Raw genomic sequence first — 22,432 nt, 5'->3', positions numbered from 1 at the left:
TTTTGGAAACGAAAGTTTCCGAAGTTCATTGTAGAAATTTTGTAATTCCAGCGGTATATCCGTATTTATGAAGCTTACGACGACTTGCGATCTCCACGCAGCCATTTGACATCAGCAGCTCTACTTCACTAAGTTGCGTTTTTAAGTAGGTAGTTCACACAACAATATGTTTAACTGGAATTCAAAGAAGTAGGTAAGTTTACTCTTATTTCCCTATTCCATCACATCCCCTCTCATCTTGTGGAGAGAAATTCACGAAAAAAATATTAATTTTAGTATCATTACGTCATATTCTAGCATACATGCAAACTTTTACTTCGACATTTTTATTTTAGTAAAACTAACTGCGCGTGCAGTTGGTAGCCAACGAACGTCAGTAAAGATGTCTAAGCTGCGGAAAGTTTCGAAAAAATCTAGCAAATTTTGGAGATTTCCACAAGAAATAAACCAAGAAATATGATCGGTCCTTTCTATAGAAAACGAAGTGTTGGTCGCCTCGGCCTGATCCCGGGCCGTTCAAGCGTGGGACACCCTCAATGCTTTATCTAGTAAAGGATCTGCGGTACGACTTCATCGTCGAACTAATTACTCCCGTTACATTAGGGCTTGGAATCAGCACATTTAAATTGCTAGTCATCGGTTCTGGTCCTCCGGGATCTAAGGAGTTGTTCCCACTGCTAGTAGCAGTAGCTAGTAGGAGGAATTACTGAGATACCGGGATCTAAGGAGTTGTTCCCACTGCTAGTAGCAGTAGCTAGTAGGAAGAATTACTGAGATACCGGGATCTAAGGAGTTGTTCCCACGGCTAGTAGCAGTAGCTAGTAGGAGGAATTACTGAGATACCGGGATCTAAGGAGTTGTTCCCACGGCTAGTAGCAGTAGCTAGTAGGAGGAATTACTGAGATATTATTGTTTTCCACCAACTTGGTCGGGCCGAACCTTACTAAAGTCAAGGTAGCAAATTAACTATTAATTATTACAAAAATATTATCGTCTAGTACCCATAACACAAACCTTATTGAGCTTACTGTGGGACTAGGTCCATCTGTGTAAAATTTTCCTATAATATTTATTTATTTATTTATATCTATAGCTATACCTATTTACGGTGTTGATTTGATTATTCTTCCCTTCGTTTTTCTCTCTCTTGTCTACTCCTCCAATTTTTAAATGTTCCCCGCTAGGACGGATCAAAGTGGCACTTTTCTTCCCTGATAGAAGGGATCAAAGTAGCACTTTTCTGTTCTAGGTCACGATCTTTTTCTTTATTGCATATTTTTTTAGGTTAAATCATATTTTAGATGGTAATAATTTCCTCACAGGTGATGTGAAAAGCAGTATGTGGCACATGGTACCTAGTATAATTATTTCCACCTTGGGCGTTAACACTTGAATACCTAACTACGCTCAGGATTCTATTTTAGACTCCCTTGCTACGCTCGGATTCAATTATTGAATCCTTCGCTTCGTTCAGGATTCAATGTACGCCCTCGCTGTAAATATGTTATTTTGCTCTACTATTGTACAGATGTAGTGCATAATTATTTGCATTCATATTTTCACGGAAACGTTCGTATTTGTCATGCTATTTCAATCAACCTCAGTCCTTTTTGTACCGTGACTGACTGAAATAGCAAGACACGTTCGTGTGTTTCCGTGAAAATACGAAGGAAAATAATTATGCACTACATTTGTAACTCGCCTAAGCTCTGTACGCAATGGGAATGAGGAGTCTCAGAGGATCTCGGAGTTCGTTTTAGCGCAGCGGAATGTAGGCGGGTCGAAAGCGGGAGGAATTGAGTTCATTACGAGTTGTTGACACAGTTATACGTGATTGTAGGTCGTTTTATTGGTCTTTTTTGTTTCTGATGAAACAAAAAGAGGTATAGTTAGGCAAGTTATTTAAATAAAAATGATTCGAACCAAATCCCACGCAGTCACGGGGACAGAAAACAATGTTATAAAAATGCCGACCGCATCCCACGCGGTCACAGATTTTAAAAACAGACCTTTATCATCTGCCCGTGTAATCCGCCATGACAGCGCAAACTATACAGAATCAATCTCCAAAACGAACCCTCAAAATAGATTGGTTGTTTAATCCTTGGTTTAAAATTTATTCGGCCCGCGGGGCCCATTTATCGCCGCTCCAAAAATGAAGTGCGGTTATCTGCGGGAGGGACGTGCGGAGACTGCTGATGGCTCGGGAACTCAACTCCGAGTGTTTGAATGGACTGAGTTATCTTGTTCATTTGTTTGAATTCGTGCTTAGTAACAAATAAGTAGGTCATTTGACAAGGGAATAGGTAACCAAATTTAAAAAAAAATAAAAGACACGATGGGATACATTGTGGCCTTATGAAGTTGTGTTGATCAACTTGTGGATGTGGTATTTACCCTTTATATCATCTTTTTTTGAATTTGTAAATACACGGATGAGTATTTTACTTAGTAAAAACATTTGTTCCATATTACGTAGCTTAGTAACAAAATTCTTATTTATAATGTCTTATCTATAACCCTCATAGTTATTAAAATAAGAATTGAATATCCAACTCCTTCACAATATCTCTGAATCTCCATAGCTATCACATTTTGCTTGAACTTCCTTTATAAAAAGCGAAGATATAACTCACTTTCAACGCACAATTGTTGGACTGTCTGTCCGTCTAATCTTGATCCATCTCTTCAGCAATAACTCGGCTTTTGGAGCCCAAGAGGCCTTTTCAAAGTTAAGGATCTCAATTTGATTTGCTATTGATTAGATTAAAATTAAATTTGAAAATTCAAGGGCAAAATTCACGTAACTTGTGCTGTCTGGATTCGCAGTGCATATTGTTATGTACTCACCTAGAGCTGAGTCCAATAAAATTATATTATAACTAAGATTAAAACCTCATTTTGTTTTCTACTGGTGTTGCTTTTCTATACAAAATCACTGCCACATTTTGCCATGCAAATTCATTGGTGGGAGGAGCATTCGCTAACCTGCAGTACATTTCGCGCGCACCGATAAGTGAAATCCATCGTATCACGAGAACTTCAAACCCAGAACAGATATTAGTTAAAATCTGAATTCCACTCCTTATAAATGCACGGTATATGTGAGTTGCACCGCGAGTCGTCATGATCGCATCATACTAATAACGAATCAAGTTAAGATTTTCACACTTCAAACATGCCTCTAGATCGCCTACTATCAATACTGAACAGATTACAGGGCATTCGACAGTTTAAAAATGATCCATTTTTGTTTGGCTCGTTATAAATGATGCGCCGCTATCGCGACGAGCACGGAATGAGGAGTTGGATTTAACCTTATTCGGTTCGGTGATGAAGTGGCTCGAGTTTTGTAAAGAAGTTTTTAACCTATTAAGACCAAGCTAACAAATAATGATCATGCGCTTAACGGTTCTGTCTATTATATAGACATAATACGCGAGTGATACCTACCGAAAAGTGACTAGTAAATATCAAATGATATTTCGTACATAAGTTCCGAAAAATTCATTGGTATTACGAGCCGGGTTTCGAACCAGCGACCTCCGGATTGTGTCGCACGCTCTTACCGCTAGGCCGCCAGATAGGTACCTACATATGATGAGTGATACCTATTATACCTACTTATTACGTTTGTATACTTTTTTATGGTGTGGTATACAAGGGCGTATATGCTTCATTTTGTCCTGGATAATCGACATTCCCTGCTGCTATGCTGTCGTGATTGGAATGTAACCTTTACAGTTTGTTTTGCGTCAGTACGGCGCTAGAAGCTAGGTTATACACGTACATGCCCGAGGCATGCGTTCTCGTCTGCTATGGAAATTCAGCTGTTGTAAATATACCGACATTGTACGTAAATTCCCGGTTTATATTGTTTCACACTAGGCGAAATGTCGACACCGCGGGTTATGTACAACATGCAGCCGGTTATCTCTGCGGATGCTGTTGCTGCTGCATTCTTAGGAAGATGCAGTTTAGCTACGGGTTTACTTTGTCAAGGGGTTGAAGAATTTGCGTGAAAAGATAGGTAGTTTACATGAGCAGTAGATAAATAGGTACACTATCTTATCTGTTACAGTGAATTATTTATCGTATGGCGGTTCCACACTGGTTAAAAAGTGAATGAAGTTGCTCTTATATGGGGTGACTTTGTGGCGTCTCCTCTGACACTGTCGGGCCTCAATTTTCTAATCAGCGTTAGCTACCTAGAACGTTATTAGTTAGAAACCTACTATATGCATACACTCCTTCTGACTTCCTTCGTCAGCGGACTTCCGTCCCTAGGCATAAAACCCGCCTGGCGAGAGTAATCTCTATTGCCCTCTCTCTTTCTTTTCTACAACTTTTATGAAATTATATTGTGATTTTTTTTTCGTTAGATTTGGATATAATTTGGCTGGAATGAGGAACTCTTCAATTCCTCATTCTGGACGGAAAAATACGTAATCAAAAATCGGCCCATTTCATCTGTAGTCGAATGTTAAATTCTACCTACTCGTACAATCGTGGTTTGTAAATGTATATTTCAACTAAGTCTACCTAACCTATACCTGAACTTCTTGAATTGAAATCATTTCCATCGTCGAATAGAATTGACTTCATTTACCTCCGACATTTGAAAGCATCCCTGCGGGGATGGAACACTCTATGTTCGTTTGGAAGTAACTAACCGCAGCGCGGTGTAAGGAATATCAGGCTAGAATTTTGACATTGGATTTTGAACATTATGTATATACCTACCTACTTCTTCCTTTTCGTTACCATTATGTAAACTTTTGAGCGACTCGCTTAACGACACTATATACCTACTAGCATTGACATATATCTAAGGAAGCGCCTTACGGGCACTAATAAAGGGGCCCACAGATTACCAGTTGCCCGGACGATATCATCCTGTCAGTTGTTCGGAACAGTCACCTTTTGCGATTAACTGACAGGCTGATTATCGTCCGGCGAACTGGTATTATGTGGGCCCCTTAAGAATGGTGCTAGTTCAGCTGCGTGATTCACGAATCCTAGCCAATCGTGCAGTCTAACGCTTCTAGTTGCGTGCGTGATGCGAACTCATCAACCAATCGCGTTGTGGCGTAAGACTGCACGATTGGCTTGAATTCGTGTGCAGCACACCGCTGTACTGGCCCCGTCCTTAGATATACCGGGTGTGGCCTGTAACATGAGCAAAAAATTAAACTGTAGGCTGTACTCCTCATACTGACCAACATTTTTCATAACATTTTATCTTGTAAATTTTATCTTCCTTGACATTTTATCTGTTTGCATGTTTTTTGGAATGTTTCTGACATGTATATATTTTTCTAGTGTGTAAGTGAATTGGTGTAGTACTGTAAGCTTGCACTTTATTAAATAAATAAATATAAATAAATAAATTTGTTCAGCGACTTTTAAAAATAACTTGTGGTTTGATTTTTAATACACTTTAAAGTTTATTCTAAGACGCAATGTATTGCGAATTTTGTTATGTTTAAGACGTGACAAGCAACGTCAATTACAATGATATGGCGTGGCAATGGCGTCCATTGAAGGTAATATTTATTGTGTATGAAAAATAGGGAGTCTAAATACTTCATATTTTTTAAAAGTTGTTGAACAAAAGTGTCACCGTTTGAGGAGTACTATCTATGTTTTAATTATTTGCTCGTGTTACAGGCCACATCCGGTATGTTAATGACAACTAGTACATAATTATACCAGTAATTTTATGACATTAACAGTGCATACCTCTCTTAATCCTCCGTTCCACCCTACCTACAAATTACACATTGATAACGTCAAGCATGTCGAAACAATTCCGCGCAAACACGCCTTATTATCTCAGATTACACAACGGCGGCACGCACGATCAAAGCGACAATCACAACCCCTTTCTACCCCCGGAAATTACCCTCGCCATTAACTAGAGGTCTTTGTAAACCGGATGTAATGAAAAAATACCCTTTAAAAACTTTGAAAAGGCTCAATTAAACTAGCTTTGAAAACAACCAACGTAAGATTGCCTCCTTAGCATAATTGGATATTTTCTTTAGAAACCTCTCAAAGGCTTATAAACAGGGAATACTGCTTTATGATACGAGTTAATGTTGTTAGTTGATTAATTTAACTCTTGTAATTTTGAGTGTGTTTCCATTAGCTTAAAATAGTACGTTAGGATTATTAATTTTCTATAAATTTTCGTGAGATTTCATTATCCTTCCAGTTTTAACCATTTGGATATGTAGTCAGATTTTCGAAATGTGATATTGATTTGATATAAGTTTAATAATGGTACGGAATAACTTTATTAACATTTATATGTATCTTACTATAAGTAATATTGTCACCGTCGCTATAGTGTATCTCGTTCTTAAGTTCTTATGGCGTATTTAAATACGATTTGATATCTTACATTTAAATACAAAATAAATTGTAAGAAAACTATACAACTACTCTTTGAACTTAGAATAAATATAAAAGTGGTAAAATTACTGTCTTGGGTGATACTTGAACTCACGGCCTCTGGATCGATACTCCAGCGCTCTGCCATCTGAGCCACCAAGACCTCATCCATAGCCAGCAAATCTTTCCACCATAATATAGGTCAAGGGGACCTTAGCGACATCTACCGCAAGAGTGTTACACTTCTTAAACGGCTACCGGAGTTCCAAGTCATATTGGAATTGGGAATACTTTTTGAGATATTGGGGAAATAAAAAATATCTACTTTTTTCCCCTTTTCAACCGACGAAAAAAAAAACGGAGGAGGTTCTCAAGTCGACGCGTATATATATATTTTTTTTTTTTATGTATGACCACGCATAACTTTTTACAGAGATGTTCGATTTTGATAATTATTTTTTTATTGGAAAGGGTATACCCCGAAGTTGGTCCCATATAAATTTGGAAAAAAAAATCCAACGTTAAGGGTAGGAAAATAGGGGATGATTGATTTTTTCACTCACCGATTGTAACGTATGACCACGCATAACCTTTTACAGAGTAGTCGTAATAATAATAAAAATTTGGAAAAAAATCCTACCCTAAGGGTGGGAAAATAGGGGTAATTTATTTATATTACAGAACATAATAGTTAAAGTAGGATTATTAATATAACAGTTAATAGCTAAAGCAAGGTAGGTAGCTATTTTATTATAAAAGTAATCAAAAATTAAGCATGTAATAATTTGTATAAATTATAGCCACAGAAAATTATAAAATAAAAACTTTTTAACAAAAAAAATAACCGCCGAAAAAAAACTAAAAGGAAATAAAAAACCGGCACTAACACGAAACGAGTCGACCAAACAATAGCACACTGAAAAGAAAAAAATAATTATTTTGTCTTCAATAACGCAAGTGAATACCTATGAACTATGTATATACATACTTCTGAAATCAATCACACAAATCTGCGTATTTATATATTTACAATCTGTTATTTTTGGAGTCGGTGCCAGCCTCAAACAAACTTGAGCACCTTAGTGAAGCACCTGCACCGACTCCAAAAATAACAGATTGTAAATATATAAATACGCAGATTTGTGTGATTGATTTCAGAAGTATGTATATACATAGTTCATAGGTATTCACTTGCGTTATTGAAGACAAAATAATTATTTTTTTCTTTTCAGTGTGCTATTGTTTGGTCGACTCGTTTCGTGTTAGTGCCGGTTTTTTATTTCCTTTTAGTTTTTTTTCGGCGGTTATTTTTTTTGTTAAAAAGTTTTTTTTGCTCATAACTTTTGATATTTTTTGTGTAGCACACATATATATATATATACGCTTCGAATACATTTTTCTAGGCATAATGACGAATCTAATGAGGTATCACACGTATTTTTAAGAGTATTATCTCCATTTTTCACCGTTTTCAGTTTCTCGAACAGACTAATTATGAACATCAAAAAGCTCACTTAACAAAGAACCTTGTCAAGGCTAACCAAAATCGCTTCAGTTATGAGATCTTCGGCCCGGTGCCTCGGGATATCGAATTTCAATTTAGCTTGCGTCACAGCCGAGGTACCATCGCCCACACCGTTAATTGTACATCGGTGGACCTTATGCCTTCTGTAATAAGGTCCACCGATGTACAGTTAGAGCGTTGCTGTTTGTACCCTGCATGGCCTGTTCAGTTATTACACTTTTTTTACAGAGATCTGGTCTAAGAGAATCAGTAAACATCTTAATATGTTTGAGAACATAATTATTTAAACCGGCTCTAACGCGAATTTACTTTGTAATGGGTTTGGGTCACCCAACACTTGTAGCGATAAACAGCACGGACGAAAACAGCGTCCTCTGCTATCGCGGCAGGTGCCTAGGCGCTGCTGCTGGTTCGATTCCAGCCTGGGGCACTAGAGGCCTTGGTCACTTTTTCTTAGTATATGACATTTATTTCATTTTATAATTTATATAGTAGTGTTTTACATGATAAAAACAAATTAAAATATTTTTCTGAAATAATTTAATTTGTTCAAATACTTTAGCAACTTTTACTAATCAGCTCTGTTGTCCCCAGGTGATCGAAGACTGGAAGTTCATGTCAATGGTGCTTGATCGCTTCTTCCTCTGGTTGTTCACCATCGCCTGCTTTGTGGGCACCTTCGGTATCATCTTCCAGTCGCCGTCGCTGTACGATACGCGCGTGCCTGTCGACCAGCAGCTGTCTTCCATCCCTATGAGGAAAAGCAACTTCTTCTACCCGAAGGGCGTTGAGACTATTGGAATTGTCAGTTAAATTGTATTAATTGAAATGAGACCTTATAGTGTAGTAAATGAAGCAAGTTGTTGTATGGAGACCCATGCATTAATTTCTCAGTCGATGAAATTTAGCTTGGTTATTGTATAGTATGAGCCGAGACTAACATTATAAATATCCAAAAAAAAAACACTCCTAAGTTAGGTAAAAACACAAATCTGATTATATATTGAACCGAGTAATTCCTCAGTCCAAAATTATTTTACAAAATAAGTTATTTGTATCAGTATGTGATACTAGAAAAAAATCTTAAAGTTTTGTCAAACATGAGAATATTTTTTTATGATACTTCCTTTTTTGACGCTCATTTTCATTGGAAAATTGCTCTGTCATTTTTTTCTTCTTATATGTTCTTAGAATATAATTTGGCGCAGTGGGTAAAAAAATCCAAAAAAAATGCGTATCGAAATGTATGTATTATAGAACTATTAAAAACTGAGAGTGGAAAATTTTTAGATTTTCATTTTGTAGGTATAAAACGGCAATAAAATGGCATTCCAGTGAAAAAAATAGACTGAGCAATTTTCCGGTCCAAGACACGCCAAAAAATTTTATTTTATTAATACTGGTATTTCTGCTGGGATATTTTTTTGATATTTCATATATTGTTGCAATACGTTACATGAATATGTCTGGTGAAGAAAGTTTGAACGGAGCATTTTTCCGTAAAAAGATATTAACGATATAAGACTTTAGGTATTTACTTTAATTCTATTATTATTATTCTTTGGAAATTTATACAATACTTTTTATTTATTGATACTTTATCATACTGTAAAGTTTTTTCTGGCTGAGGAATTACTGCGGGGTCCACTACCTTTATTTACTACACTATTAATTCTGATTCCTTTCTGGGACAAGTAATGGGTTTACGCGGTGTTCTTCACGTTAACATTTCCATTGGGATAGTTAGTTAAATTGTAGGAGATAACGATGATTTATACTTGTATTTTTTAAAGTGTTAAACTTTAACAGGGAATTAGTCATGTCATTCTGATCATAGGGTCAAAAACTCTAATGAATAAAATATATTAATTAAATTCTTATGTTCATATATGTAATAGCTTTTAACTTGATTTCATTGTTGAATTTTACTAAAAGTTACTCACTTTTTAATTAGGTTAAGAGGGATATTAGTATATAAACTCAGTAAAAGACACAATTAAATATTAGTCTAAAATTCTGACTAAGTATCTTAAAAATATTATATTTTTTTTTTTTTTTTTTTTTTTTTTTTTTTTTTTTTTATTCAGAACACATACAGTCATATAAGATACATATGTTAGAGGTGCGTAATACGCACATAAATCTTAATACTAAAAAGACCTGGAGGTTCATAAAATATACATGTAACTGAAAATTGGTATACAATAGGTACAAGCATAAGCCCAAGGTAGGATACATACAACAAGAAGCAAGAATAACTCATTAATACTTACAGCAAAAAGTCGGAATAATAATAATAATTACAGCGAGGGTCAAGAAAAGAAATATAGAATTCTGAAAATAGGAAGCGTAGTACAGAAAAATAGATAAAAATCAAGGAACAATAGCTATCAAAATAAAATCTCAGAGAGTAGGTAGTTACAGCAATAATATTTTTTCCTTTAACATGATTTTAAGTGTAGTAAGTGATTTGTGAAAGAGATCAATCCTGCCTAGATGTCTATTGCAATAGTTGGGCACTCGTCTGAAAAACGTATGCTGCGCATATTTCTTGCGAGCAAAAGTAACGTGAAAAAGGGGCCTAGAACGTAAGGGGCGGTGCGGAACACTAAAAAGCACTTTTTGTAAAAGATTAGGGCATTGGATTGCATTTTTACAAATTTTGTAGAAAAACATAACATCCAAATACATCCTACGATTATATTAAAGTCTTAACTTAGTAAATAAAATACTGGAAGACCATTATATCTAGGTCTTACAAATTAAACAAACAGAAGTGCAGACAGCTCATTATTATGATATTATAAGAATGATATAGAAAGAGGTATATTGACACGCCTCTCTTATTATGATGTTAGAGAATATGTTCAGATATTTTTGAGGACATTAACGGCCCCGATATATCTGGTGGTGACTGTAGGTATAAAAAATATTTTTTTTTATACAAGCAGTTTGTAAAAACCTAGGTGAACGCTGTTTTTTGCAAAAATATGTAGTAGGTAATGCAATTTTTTAATTTGAATACGAGTATGGTTGACGAACTACATCAATTTGTACCGATCTCTCGAACAACTTGTATGTCTCTTCTTCGTCTATTCTTACTATATTTCTCTATGCTACTGACACACTTCAATTGCCTAAATGCTAGGACTTCAGGCATTAAACCTTTTTGTAGGAGAAAGCCTTGTGTCCAGCAGTGGGAGTTATGCATGTAGGTACCTACCTATATTATTTCTCGGTGATGCATAAATTGTAAGTGCTTTGATTTGTAATTTATCAACTTATAATAATTCGTTTGATGGCTGTGAAGTTACTTTGTTAAATATTTGATGTCTATTATAGAATATAATGTAAGAACTAGGTATTTAAGTCTAGGTACTAACGAGTAATCGGTCGCGGAGGGCTTCAGCCCGCAGTCTGCGTCGGTACGCAAACTCGTGTTCCCCATTAAGCTCCTCGATATGGAGCGAATCTTATCGAATAATATCTGGCTTATCGTAAAATACGCGATGTGTAGGTACTTCGGCTATAAAATATACACACAATAAAAATATACAAAAATTAAATACTTATTTTATTTCGTCATTAAACGTTAACAGAATCTTATTTCTATTAATTTTAAACAAGGATTTATACTTATTTTGCTAAATATATCGTAAACTATATAAACTCAATTTTCCATACCCCCTTGAAAACATAGCGAGGTCTAAGTTTTTATGACAATGCAGTGCTACATCAAGTAATGGAGCTTAATAGGGATTATGTAATGTACGTAGGTATGCATTCTTACTGCCAAATGTGTGCAAAGTTATCGTGATCAGAGCCTACACTCTTCGATATCAGCGAGACGTACAGAAGAAAATGATATAATTTTAATGTCAAAGCGTAAATTGAATTGGCCTCTATATTAAAATTTTGCTACAAATATATTTGCCACATCAGTCTTATTTCAGCTCCGATTTAAAAAAAAATTTGAAGGTAGATCTTAGTGTTGGTATTCCACCAGCCTGGTGATCACATCGAAGACGCTGAACGGACACAGGTCCAGATATTTATCGCAGTCCTGGTTTTGGCCGTCCAGCTCCGCTTGGTAGTAGTCGTCCGATAAACCTTCTTCGCGGGATGTCGACGGTCTGGAATAGGTAATGTGAATAATTATATAACTTTAATAACCTTTCATTTGCTTCGTCACAGTAACCTACCTACCTGTCTACTTTTGAAATTTTTGAATAATAATAGAAAACAAGGAACCGAGCTCCAAAACTCGTGCTGTAGATGTACGAGTAGGTGCCAAGGCTGTTAAGCTTATGTAGGACTGGGCTGGACATATTTGCCGCGTGCACCGGGAAAGCTGGATCATAATGGTTACCGAGTGGGATCCATGGAACATCATAGATACCTACTACAGGTGCTGGCCGGGGTGCAGGCAGACCTAAAAGGACATACTTGAACTCATTTTATCCGGATTGAGAGGAAAGTACAAATGACAGGGTCAAGTGGAAGAAGAGGGGAGGGAGGCTTCTGCCGATCAGTGGGAAACTTAAGCTAATAAAAAAAGTGCTTACGTGAAAATGATGTGCATAATATGTCCAAGTAACCCGTTGTGGTGCAGCGGCGTCTCAGCGGCTTCGCAGATGTTGCGCAACATGCATTCTTTGCCTTTCATGCCGTGTCTGTAAATTAAATACCGCCTGTTGTTATCGGGTTATATTTTTTTCCGTTAAAATATCTGTGTAGTTTTACATGTATGTAAAATTTATAATTATTGGTGCAATAAAGAATATTTACTTACTTACTTACTTACTTAAATAAACTTTTTTGTATTAGGGTACAATGCGAGATGGAAAAAAGGTTGGTATCAAACATCATCATCAACTTTTTGGCGTTCGTTGTCCCGGTGTTTTGCTATGGAGCTTATCATATGGGAGCCTGCGGTCTGTATTAATATCAAATAGAACCAAAAATTGATTAAGGGCCAGTTGCACCAACTACAGTTAACAGTCTAATCAACGTAATGCAGTAAATATTTATGAAACTTCCCATACAATTACATTTCGCGAGCGCATAACGGTGACAGATGGTTTGGTGCAACCCACCGACCCTACTAAGTGTGTTAAGTTAAACAGTAACTTACTCCTTGAATCTTGCTTCCAACACTGTATAAGCTAATTCTCTGGTGATACTTCGGCTGTGTCTTCGGCTGATTTCCTGAAAAATAGTTAAATAAGTTTATTAAAATAGCACAGTTTAAGTATATTTAATTGAGAAAGATAATTAATTATCCAACATCGTTAATCTAAAAAAGAACACACACAGGACGCAGGCCATAATTGGACATGAAGTACCAGGCCAAAAAAATCACTTGCTAAACTTATTCAGTGTTGGAAGAAACATCTTTGGACAAAGAAGCATGGCGGTCTTTGGTGTTGTAGGCCAAGAGATCCACTTCGGGTTGTCACGCCAAAGCAGTAAGCAGCAGTAAATACTCACCGGTAAGTTAGGGAAGATAACCTCGTCGATCTCCGTAATGTTGGTGACCGGGCTGTAGTTAGCCTCAAAGTTGTAAGACACAAACACGTTCTTGTCGGGGATGTCGATCGGCACCGCGATTGCCAAAAAAGTCTGCAAGGAAACAGTTTTAATTTAGAAATTTCAGGGGTCGCAGCCAAGATGGCGATCGTTTATCGAAAAATGACAATTGAAAAATATAAATGTAAGTGTAACCTAACATACCACCTAGGTTAGGTTACATTCAACTTTGAACACACGGCTGGCTAGGGGAACGTCTCGGAATTTCGATGTTTTTAAAAGGGCAGTGCGACAGGAAATCAAACTAAAAAAACATTTTTATTTACATAAGAATTCTTTCTCGATAATCAAACGATCTCGTTGAGGCACTTTTTCACTGTAGAAACTACAAAACTAAAAACTCACCCCATAAAGACTGGTTGGTGGAAAGATCAGAGCTCGTTTCTCAATATCACCAGCACTGTAGCAAATAAAACTCCTAAAATAAAACAAAACACTTCGTTTATTAACTTTAAAATCATTGAAAGAACTTATTTGTTTGATATAGAAGGCAAAGCATAATAAGGCAATCTCTACCCAATAAACCTACAAAGAATCATTATAATATACCTACTCGTAGTGTGTGATAATAAATGAATTTTTTGTACAGCACTACCTAAATATGAAACAAGAATTAAAACTGATAAAGAAGAAAACAATAAAATAACTTAACACTTTAAACTCTCGCGTTCTGTTATGTACACATATTTAATTACACAAATGGGTCTACCGCGATATAATTTCATTGTTATTACCTTAAATTCCGACGTTTCTGATCCCGTTTGTATAATTAAATATGTAATAAAATAACTTACCAAAATAAAGTCACCCTAAGCCACTGCATTTTTCAACCAAAAACGGAAAATTCTCAAGCAGACACGTATTTTAGTTCAGTCAATTTAAAAATTTAGAATAGAGCTATAACTGACACTGTCTATATGACACTAACTGGTTTTGACTCTTCTAGTCGCGTATGTGGATCGGTAGACAATTACCTGGGACGTGTTAAATAGAGACAGTTTACTCTAAATGTGGAGCGGTTGGGTTCCGTTTGTCTTTAGTTTTAGAAGGTTTGATTGGTAGTTTTAAGACAAAGTTGAAAAGACGTTATAAGGTACTGTTAAGGAATTTGATTTTGGTGCCACTTTGTATCTTGTAAATTAATGAATATTAGGTATAGGACAACTTTACACAGAATGACCTAGTCCCACAGTAAGCTCAATGATGCTTGAGTTGAGGTATTAGACGACGGTATACAGGGTGATTTCGGGGTTGTGATCCAGAACCACTTTTTCTGACTCTGTAAATGATCCACATTATCATATGGTAGTATTTGATTAAGGGGCCGGTATATGACGTTTTCGATTTAGACCTCACTTTGTAACCATAATTTGTTCAATAAATGTTTAATAATTGCATTAAATTACACGTAAATTTATTCACGAAGTAACCGTGTACCGACTCTTCATGCCATTATATTTTTAATTTGCTGTTATTCTCTACAAATCGACACTAAAAGTATCAAAAAATCAAAATATGGAGTTCCGTTTGAGACAGAAGCAAAACAATTTTGTCTTTGACAGTAATTGAATTATTGTATGATTTTGGAAGCTAGATAATTCAGCTACCAATTTATTATCGATTTATATTTTTACTCACAAAGACAACACAGAAATTCAATCTCAAATGTAAACTTTCGAACAATTTCCATACATTGACGACATCACTCAAAATTCTTCTTCAAGTCAGATGCCCGTTGGGGCCACACCGGAGCACACGTGTACTTCTTCAAATGAAAATGACAGCTTGATTTTCTTGCTTTTGACAATTATATTGACATTAAAACATATACGCACACGAGAGTATGCTTTCTCGTAGATAAATTGTATTTAAAAAAATAGGGTACATAAATATCAGCTCGTGTCTCATTTAAATTTGATTTGCTGTTATTTACGGGTCATTATTGTTGAAAACCGCAGTAAACTATCTTAAAACAATACGATTACAGTCGAATTTAAGTATTATGTTCCTTCAAAACTCGCTTAAAATGAAAAAAAGTTTAAAGACCCCACTTTACTGATTGGGATCAATTTTTATTATGCTGGTATCATTTTGCGTCATTTTAAAAACGTATTTGACTTCTGTATGTCAATGAATTTTGATGACAACTGTAATCTTGTATTATATAATAGAACTTTTATCTTAAAATATTGCCTATTAACAGGAAGAGTTATGTAATTCGTATAAGTAATACCTGAAAGTCTTGTACCAAGATCTGTAATACCATGGATTGCGACGAATAAATTATTATGATTATGCCGTTCGTTCCGTCTATATGTATAATGCGTGTACGTGCTGTTCTCTGAAAATCTTCAAGAAAAAATAACGGCTAGACCAGCACTATGTACTAGCAAGTTTTTGCGGCTTTGGAGACCGAGATGAAGCTTACAGGCCAATTAGCGCTGTGGCCTGGTTATTGTTATGTATACCTATGTATCGAATGTTTTATAAATTAACTATAAAAAGCAATGTTTTATTTCGATTAGGTCTACATTTTGTGCATATTGCATATCTAAAGTATTTTCGTACTAAACTTGAAACTTTCGTTGAAACTAAATAAAATAATTATTCCAAATGTACAGTCACCTGCAATTTATGTTACACAACGAAGGCCGCAAAAATATCTGACACGATCTTATTTGTAGAACCATAAGAGCATGTCACATATTTTTGCGGCCTTCGTCATTACTCATTATCACCAACTTTGCCCGCTTTTTTTTAACACGAATTTCTCAAAAAAAATCACATATGACTTTTGTTTGGTCAGCACGTCCATTGTGATCAAACGCATCAGTTTATGTGAAGAAAATTTTTTTTATCGTGTTTTTACCCATTTTTTGCGTTTTAGAGGGCGGGCAAATAAAAAATATCCGGGGTTTTCGCCAACATTGCCCACGTCAATTTGGTATTCAAATACAGCTCGTATGATGATGATGTCTAAGGTTCACTTAAAGGTTTTGGGCAATCCTACCATTCCCTGTTAATAACTTAGCGATAAGTATCAAAACTTTTAAATAAATTTGCTGGGCAATGTTGCCTACCCGTTTTTGCCCATTTCCAAATAAGGCTCGCCTAAGCATTTTACAAAGGCTAGGGTTGTCACTTTTGAGAAAATCTGTTACAATAGTTTAATGGCCAAAAATATGATTTTTGTTGTGTTTTCATTCGTTAACGGGATAAAACATCTAAATAAAGGATAAAAAGACAAATTAAATACAGTATATATTTATAAACTTATTTTAGTGTACAAACATAACCTTCTTTTACTTGCGAAGTTGGGTAAATTAGATGAAAGTGACAACCCTAATAATCCGTTTTTGGTGGTGGGCAATGTTGGTATGGATGCCAAATTACCGGATTACTTTGCCCACCGCTAAAACTTTTGTGTATTTAGGCCTTTTTCGTTTAAATCTCAATAGACATAATCTATGCTTCATGTGTTATAACTGAAACCCGGAAATATTTGTCAAAGGGTTCTCAATTTTTTCTACTTGCATTCATTATTTATCAATTTTTTGCCCGCCGAAATATACCCTATATTAGACAACACGCTCAAAATTCCCAAGTCAAGTTATGCACAAGTTTGGCATATACTTTGTCAGAAATATAACCTATTTTCTACTAAAAACAGCAGGGTGGCCATAACTATTATCAATTTTTCTACATTAACGAATTTGTTTAAAATTGTCGTTTTGGGCAAAGTTTGCCTGGAGGCAAAGTTGGCGCTAATGACGTAACATATTATTGCAGGTGACTGTACATAAATGTTTCGGTGATTTTGAGATTATTTTCCAGGTTAGTTTACTAACAATCAAGTTATGCTTATACCGATTTCGTGAACGTATAAGTAGTAAGGTACCGCTATTGTTTAGCGATACCGATTATTTTTGAAGGTAAAACTATACCGGTTGAAATATAAAGATATTAAAATCACAGCAGGGTCAACCATTTTTTATAGGTGTACCTAAACCATCATTGGCCGAGCGTTAGCAAAGGTCTCCGTTTCAGCTTGGGCAAAAATGCTTTTGTATGTTCTCCTTTGCAGATCACATTTCTCAACTGATTCTCGTGAAAATTTGTAAGCAGGTTCGATAGAACTATTCTGTTTCGCTTTATCCGCCAAAATGGAATTGCCACCCTGCTGAAACTTTATTTATTTAAATTCCTATTGAATGGATTTTGCACCTTATGAAAAACCGTATAGAGTAGTAAATAACATTTTACATCTGACTTAATGACATCTTGTTTTATTCGCTTTAATTGTACAAAACGCGTATCTCGACAAAGCAATATTAGGTAGTAAAACAGTCAACAATCAAATGAATTAAATAGGTACGTCACGTGTGACATGAACAGACAAGGAAAGCAAGATTAAATGCATTGTTTCTCTTTCATCTTTAAATGGAACGCTTTTACCCTCAAAGGAGGCTAGTGGTCAATACTAAACTAAAAGTCCAATCTTAAAAAAACATGATGGGTCACTGACCTGTCCCAGTAAAGTGAGGTAGTGTGCGTGAAGTGCGCTTGTGTGTGAAATGGGGTAAATTGACAGAATCTGATATTTTACCCACCGCTACCGTCGCCTTAAAAGATAATTACTTGAATTATTCTTATTTTTCAAGTAAAATTAATGTTATACTAAGTAATTATGGTCACCCTATGACTTTTGACATACCTACGCTGTATGGAAAGCGACGAGACGTCACATTGAGTAGGGTCACCAAATTGTATGCAAAAATGTTTTTTCCCACTTGCCATCTGGAAAATAATCATCATTATTGGTGATAAACAATAATTAACAACATCATAAGGCTCATCTTTGGATTCTGTATGATGTCTGGCTCTCTTGCTCCACGACCCCGAAATCACCCTGTATATAAATACTTAAATAAATAGAAAACATCCATAATTTATAAACAAATATCTGTGATAAGCAAACAAAGAAATTGCCCTTATCAGGATTCGAACCCGGGATCAGGACCTTCTGCTTCGTAGACAAGGTTACTACTCACCAAGCTAGGAATCCGTCTTATAAGGAGCAAAAATGTTTGTGCTGTTACAGAAGTTAAGACAGACTTAAGCTTGTATTTTTATAGGTTATCTACACATAAAGGATGACTCACGCTAGCAAAGCACCACGTGATCACCGCTCAGCCGTCACAGAAAATGACATGTCGGACGCCTCGGTCCGGGCACGGCCCGTTCTAGCGTGAGTCATCCTTAAGTCCAATACATACTTAAATTATATTGTTTTAAATATAATGATACCAAAGAAAGGTTAAGGAAAGGAAAAGGTAAGGTAAAAGTCGATAGGTCAGCGTATCTATCAACTACAACTATAATAATTGAAAATGAATAAAAGTCTCCCAAAAAAGCCAATGTCCTAAAACTAAGACGAACAATAAAATTCCACCCACATCACTTTCCGCTCTAATACCCAAAAACCAACATAACATTTGCATTTCAAAAACTACTCACACCCGGATTCCAATCACAATACCATTCACACAAGAACCAGGCGTGAATTTATTTGGCAAAACCGACGGCAAATTTATATTGGCCGGGCTCATAAATTGGCTTTATGTCGTCTTGACAGATGTAATCTCAGAATTTACGTAATTTTCGTGACAGAAGCCTCTTGGCGTCATTAGGACGAATGTACAATTGTACATGTGCTTACATGACATTAGTGAGAGCGTTAATATGACAAGACGTGTAAACAAATAAATGTGTGATTTAAAAGTGGAGTGACGAGCGACGTGTGCTCGTGGGGCTTAAGGCAATTTTCGCTCCTTCACGAAGTATAAAGTACGAATTATATACCTGCTTGTTTTATGTTCAAGAACTTCTTGAACTGTCGATCAAAATCTCCCAACTGTGATCAAAAATTAACTCGAAAATCTCAGATGTGACTTTCATTTTAATTTCGAAGCTCTAAGGCAAAAAAAAATCATAAATGAAAGAAAAAACTTTGACAACACCAAAAACAAAACTAGTACTAAAACTTATCATTTTATGAAGAGGTCACTTCTGAATGAGATTGGCTCAGGACTGGGATAAGTGGCGTACTCGAAAATGGGCCTATGCTCTGCAGTGGGCGATAAAAGGCTGATATGATGATGATGATATGAAACATACTTAACTACGCATTGGAATTATGGATCACAGGCCAACCAACTAAAAATTTGCATCAAGTTACCTTGTCACTCTCGTGCATAAAATGCAACGAAAATGATGAGAATTCATCATCAGTCTACAAGCTGGTGTAATAAAAATTGTTTTTACTAAAACTGAAACTAAATCATCACTCAGTTCACGCGTCGACACCAAGCCATTGTGGTTAAACCCCGCTAAACCTATCAAAGGCCTTTCAACTCGAAAGCCAATTTTTATTCTATTTCATCACAAAACACTCAATATAGTTTTGCAACTATTCAATCCGCTTTGAATAGAGTTGGCACTGAATAGCGTATATGAGATACAGTTTGCAATTTAGATTAAAAAAGCACTTTGAAATATTTTGTAAGTAAGTCTTATATCCAATTACAAGTTTACATGGAGGCCAATTCCTACATACATACTGTAGATGTCATCATGATGTCATTTAGTCATCATTCGCACGTGAGTTTCGCTCGCACCAGTACATGCACGGTCAAGTACAAGAGAAACGTACGAATGATATTGAGTGTATTGATATCAAAGTGTAGGTTCGAATTGGCCTCTAGAAACGTCACTTTTGACGCAGACTACACGAACATTACTGCCAGCTGCATTACTACATTACTACGAATTATATTGCTGCCGCAAATCTCAAAAATTCGGGCAGATATTTACAACGATTTGGAAATTTGCGGCAGTCATGTCCCGCTGCAATATTACTGTAGTAATGCTGGTGTGAATTACAAATGGTGTTGAAACTCTAGCTTCATGGTGTCCCAGCGCGCACAAGTTGTTCGCAGAAATCGCGAAGCCTCTGGTTGATGTAACTGGTGACCGAAGAGCTGTCGGCTACCTCGCACAACGCATCAGCGTTGCAATACAGTGAGGAAATGCCGCCAGCATCCTTGATACAATGCCTCAAAGGGCCTGTTTTAGATTTAAGCTAGTTAATTTCGTTTAGTAGTACCAAATGGTGGCTTACAAATTGTAAGGGGTCACGGTATACCGCGTCGGAGATGGCGGGACGAGCTTGACGTCTTTGACAGAGACTGGTGAGAGACTTCCGAGGACAGGGATACGTATTTGGAAGAATAAGAGGGAGGCCTTTGCCCAACAATGGGACAATATTGGCTCATAATAGTAAAATGCTGGTGTAGTCTGAATCCAAACGAAACGTTTCAGTGTTCGTGTTTCAGTTGCAGCGAGCTCAGTGGTTACAATTCGTGTAAAGCGTTCCATGGATTAAGGAAGCGTGCTATCGGGAGGAGCTCTAAATATTTGCCGGTCAATCGCACGAGCCGACGGCAGAACTTGCTCGCTGAATTTTGCACTGCACCAAAAAAAAATGTTTGCAGAATAATAACAAAATATTTGGTACTACTTACACAACAATCTGTTACAAAGTCGGTTGTATAGGACAGTGTTTTTCAAACTGTGGGTCGCGACCCCCAGGGGGGTCGCGGCACTTGTCCAAGGGGGTCGCGAAGCTCAGCTTTGAAAGAAACTTATGGAAAGCAGATTTAATTTTATTTAACTTACAAATAATCCAATCCTTTAAAATTTAATGGTCGTTAACGTACATATCAATAAAACAAATTATTATTAGATAGGTAAACTGTATTTATTACACAGTTAAATAAGTTATAAGATCTGTTAGGCCAGTCAAATTAGATTTTTTCCAGGAATTTATACCCAGCAAGTTGGAAATCGTCTTAATATCTTCATTTGGTTGTAAATTATTGTAATCCGAGTTTGCTCTATTAATTCCAGGAATTGTGGAAAAATTTTTGCTCTTTTTCAGTTTTTTGCTTGTAGTTCAAAAACGGTACGTCCGACAGATAATTTGCTCTAATCGTGATAAAAATTGTTATCTGAGGATCCGAAAAGTACCTTAATATGAATTAGTAGTCAAACATTGTAAAAAATGGCCGCCACTTTGAATTTGTTTTTTTTTTGTAAAATCGTGTTAAAATCCGATTTTTTTACCAGTGTCTGATCCACAACAACCTTGCTTGGTAGTGACATTAATTTTGACGGTGGGTTCCTTCTACATTGAGTGGTTTTGTCAATCCAAGGTGAAATGTATGTCCCAGGGCTTCTAAAATTTATCTACACCTCCTGGGATGGAGCAAACTCAGATTATTCGCATTTAGGACCAAATGAAGGTATTAAAAAGATTTCCGGCTTGCTGGGAATTAACTTAACTTTATCTTAAATTACTTAAGTCGTTTATATACGGATTTTTGCTCCCGTGATAAAAAAAATCGGGCAAGTGCGAGTCGGACTCGCGCACAAAGGGTTCCGTACCATATAAAAAAAAAACAAAAAAAAAGCAAAAAAAAAACGGTCACCCATCCAAGTACTGACCACTCCCGACGTTGCTTAACTTTGGTCAAAAATCACGTTTGTTGTATGGGAGCCCCATTTAAATCTTTATTTTATTCTGTTTTTAGTATTTGTTGTTATAGCGGCAACAGAAATACATCATCTGTGAAAATTTCAACTGTCTAGCTATCACGGTTCGTGAGATACAGCCTGGTGACAGACGGACGGACGGACGGACGGACGGACGGACGGACAGCGAAGTCTTAGTAATAGGGTCCCGTTTTACCCTTTGGGTACGGAACCCTAAAAATACCATCCTATAAAAATAAATACATATATGTAGAGTGCGTCCTAAAACGCATATGTAACTGAGTGAATGATAGAAAGGTGCGTTCGAAA

The 22,432-nt window shown here is 36.3% G+C and overlaps 2 protein-coding genes across 3 annotated transcripts in view; one reads left to right on the top strand and one right to left on the bottom strand.

Moving 5' to 3' along the window:
- The window catches only part of LOC134798618 (acetylcholine receptor subunit beta-like 2), a 69,146-nt gene extending 60,397 nt beyond the window's left edge, over nucleotides 1–8,749 (top strand). For both annotated transcript variants that reach the window (XM_063770981.1, XM_063770980.1), the window contains one exon: nucleotides 8,516–8,749. In XM_063770981.1, the coding sequence (XP_063627051.1) occupies nucleotides 8,516–8,734 (219 nt within the window). In that variant the 3' untranslated portion in view covers nucleotides 8,735–8,749. The remainder of the gene's footprint in view (nucleotides 1–8,515) is intronic.
- Nucleotides 8,750–11,898: 3,149 nt separating this feature from the next.
- LOC134798527 (uncharacterized) lies at nucleotides 11,899–14,422 on the bottom strand. Its single transcript, XM_063770913.1, has 6 exons — nucleotides 14,305–14,422; nucleotides 13,856–13,928; nucleotides 13,412–13,543; nucleotides 13,056–13,129; nucleotides 12,487–12,594; nucleotides 11,899–12,054 (listed from the first exon to the last, which is right to left on the bottom strand). The coding sequence occupies exons 1-6, from the start codon at nucleotides 14,331–14,333 to the stop codon at nucleotides 11,907–11,909; spliced, it is 564 nt and encodes a 187-aa protein (XP_063626983.1). The 5' UTR covers nucleotides 14,334–14,422; the 3' UTR covers nucleotides 11,899–11,906.
- Nucleotides 14,423–22,432: the final 8,010 nt, after the last annotated feature.

The sequence above is a fragment of the Cydia splendana genome, chromosome 17 (assembly GCF_910591565.1).
Source record: "Cydia splendana chromosome 17, ilCydSple1.2, whole genome shotgun sequence".
NCBI lineage: Eukaryota > Metazoa > Arthropoda > Insecta > Lepidoptera > Tortricidae > Cydia > Cydia splendana.
Note: the sequence above shows the minus strand (reverse complement) of the source record. Positions and strands in the feature narration are given on the sequence as shown.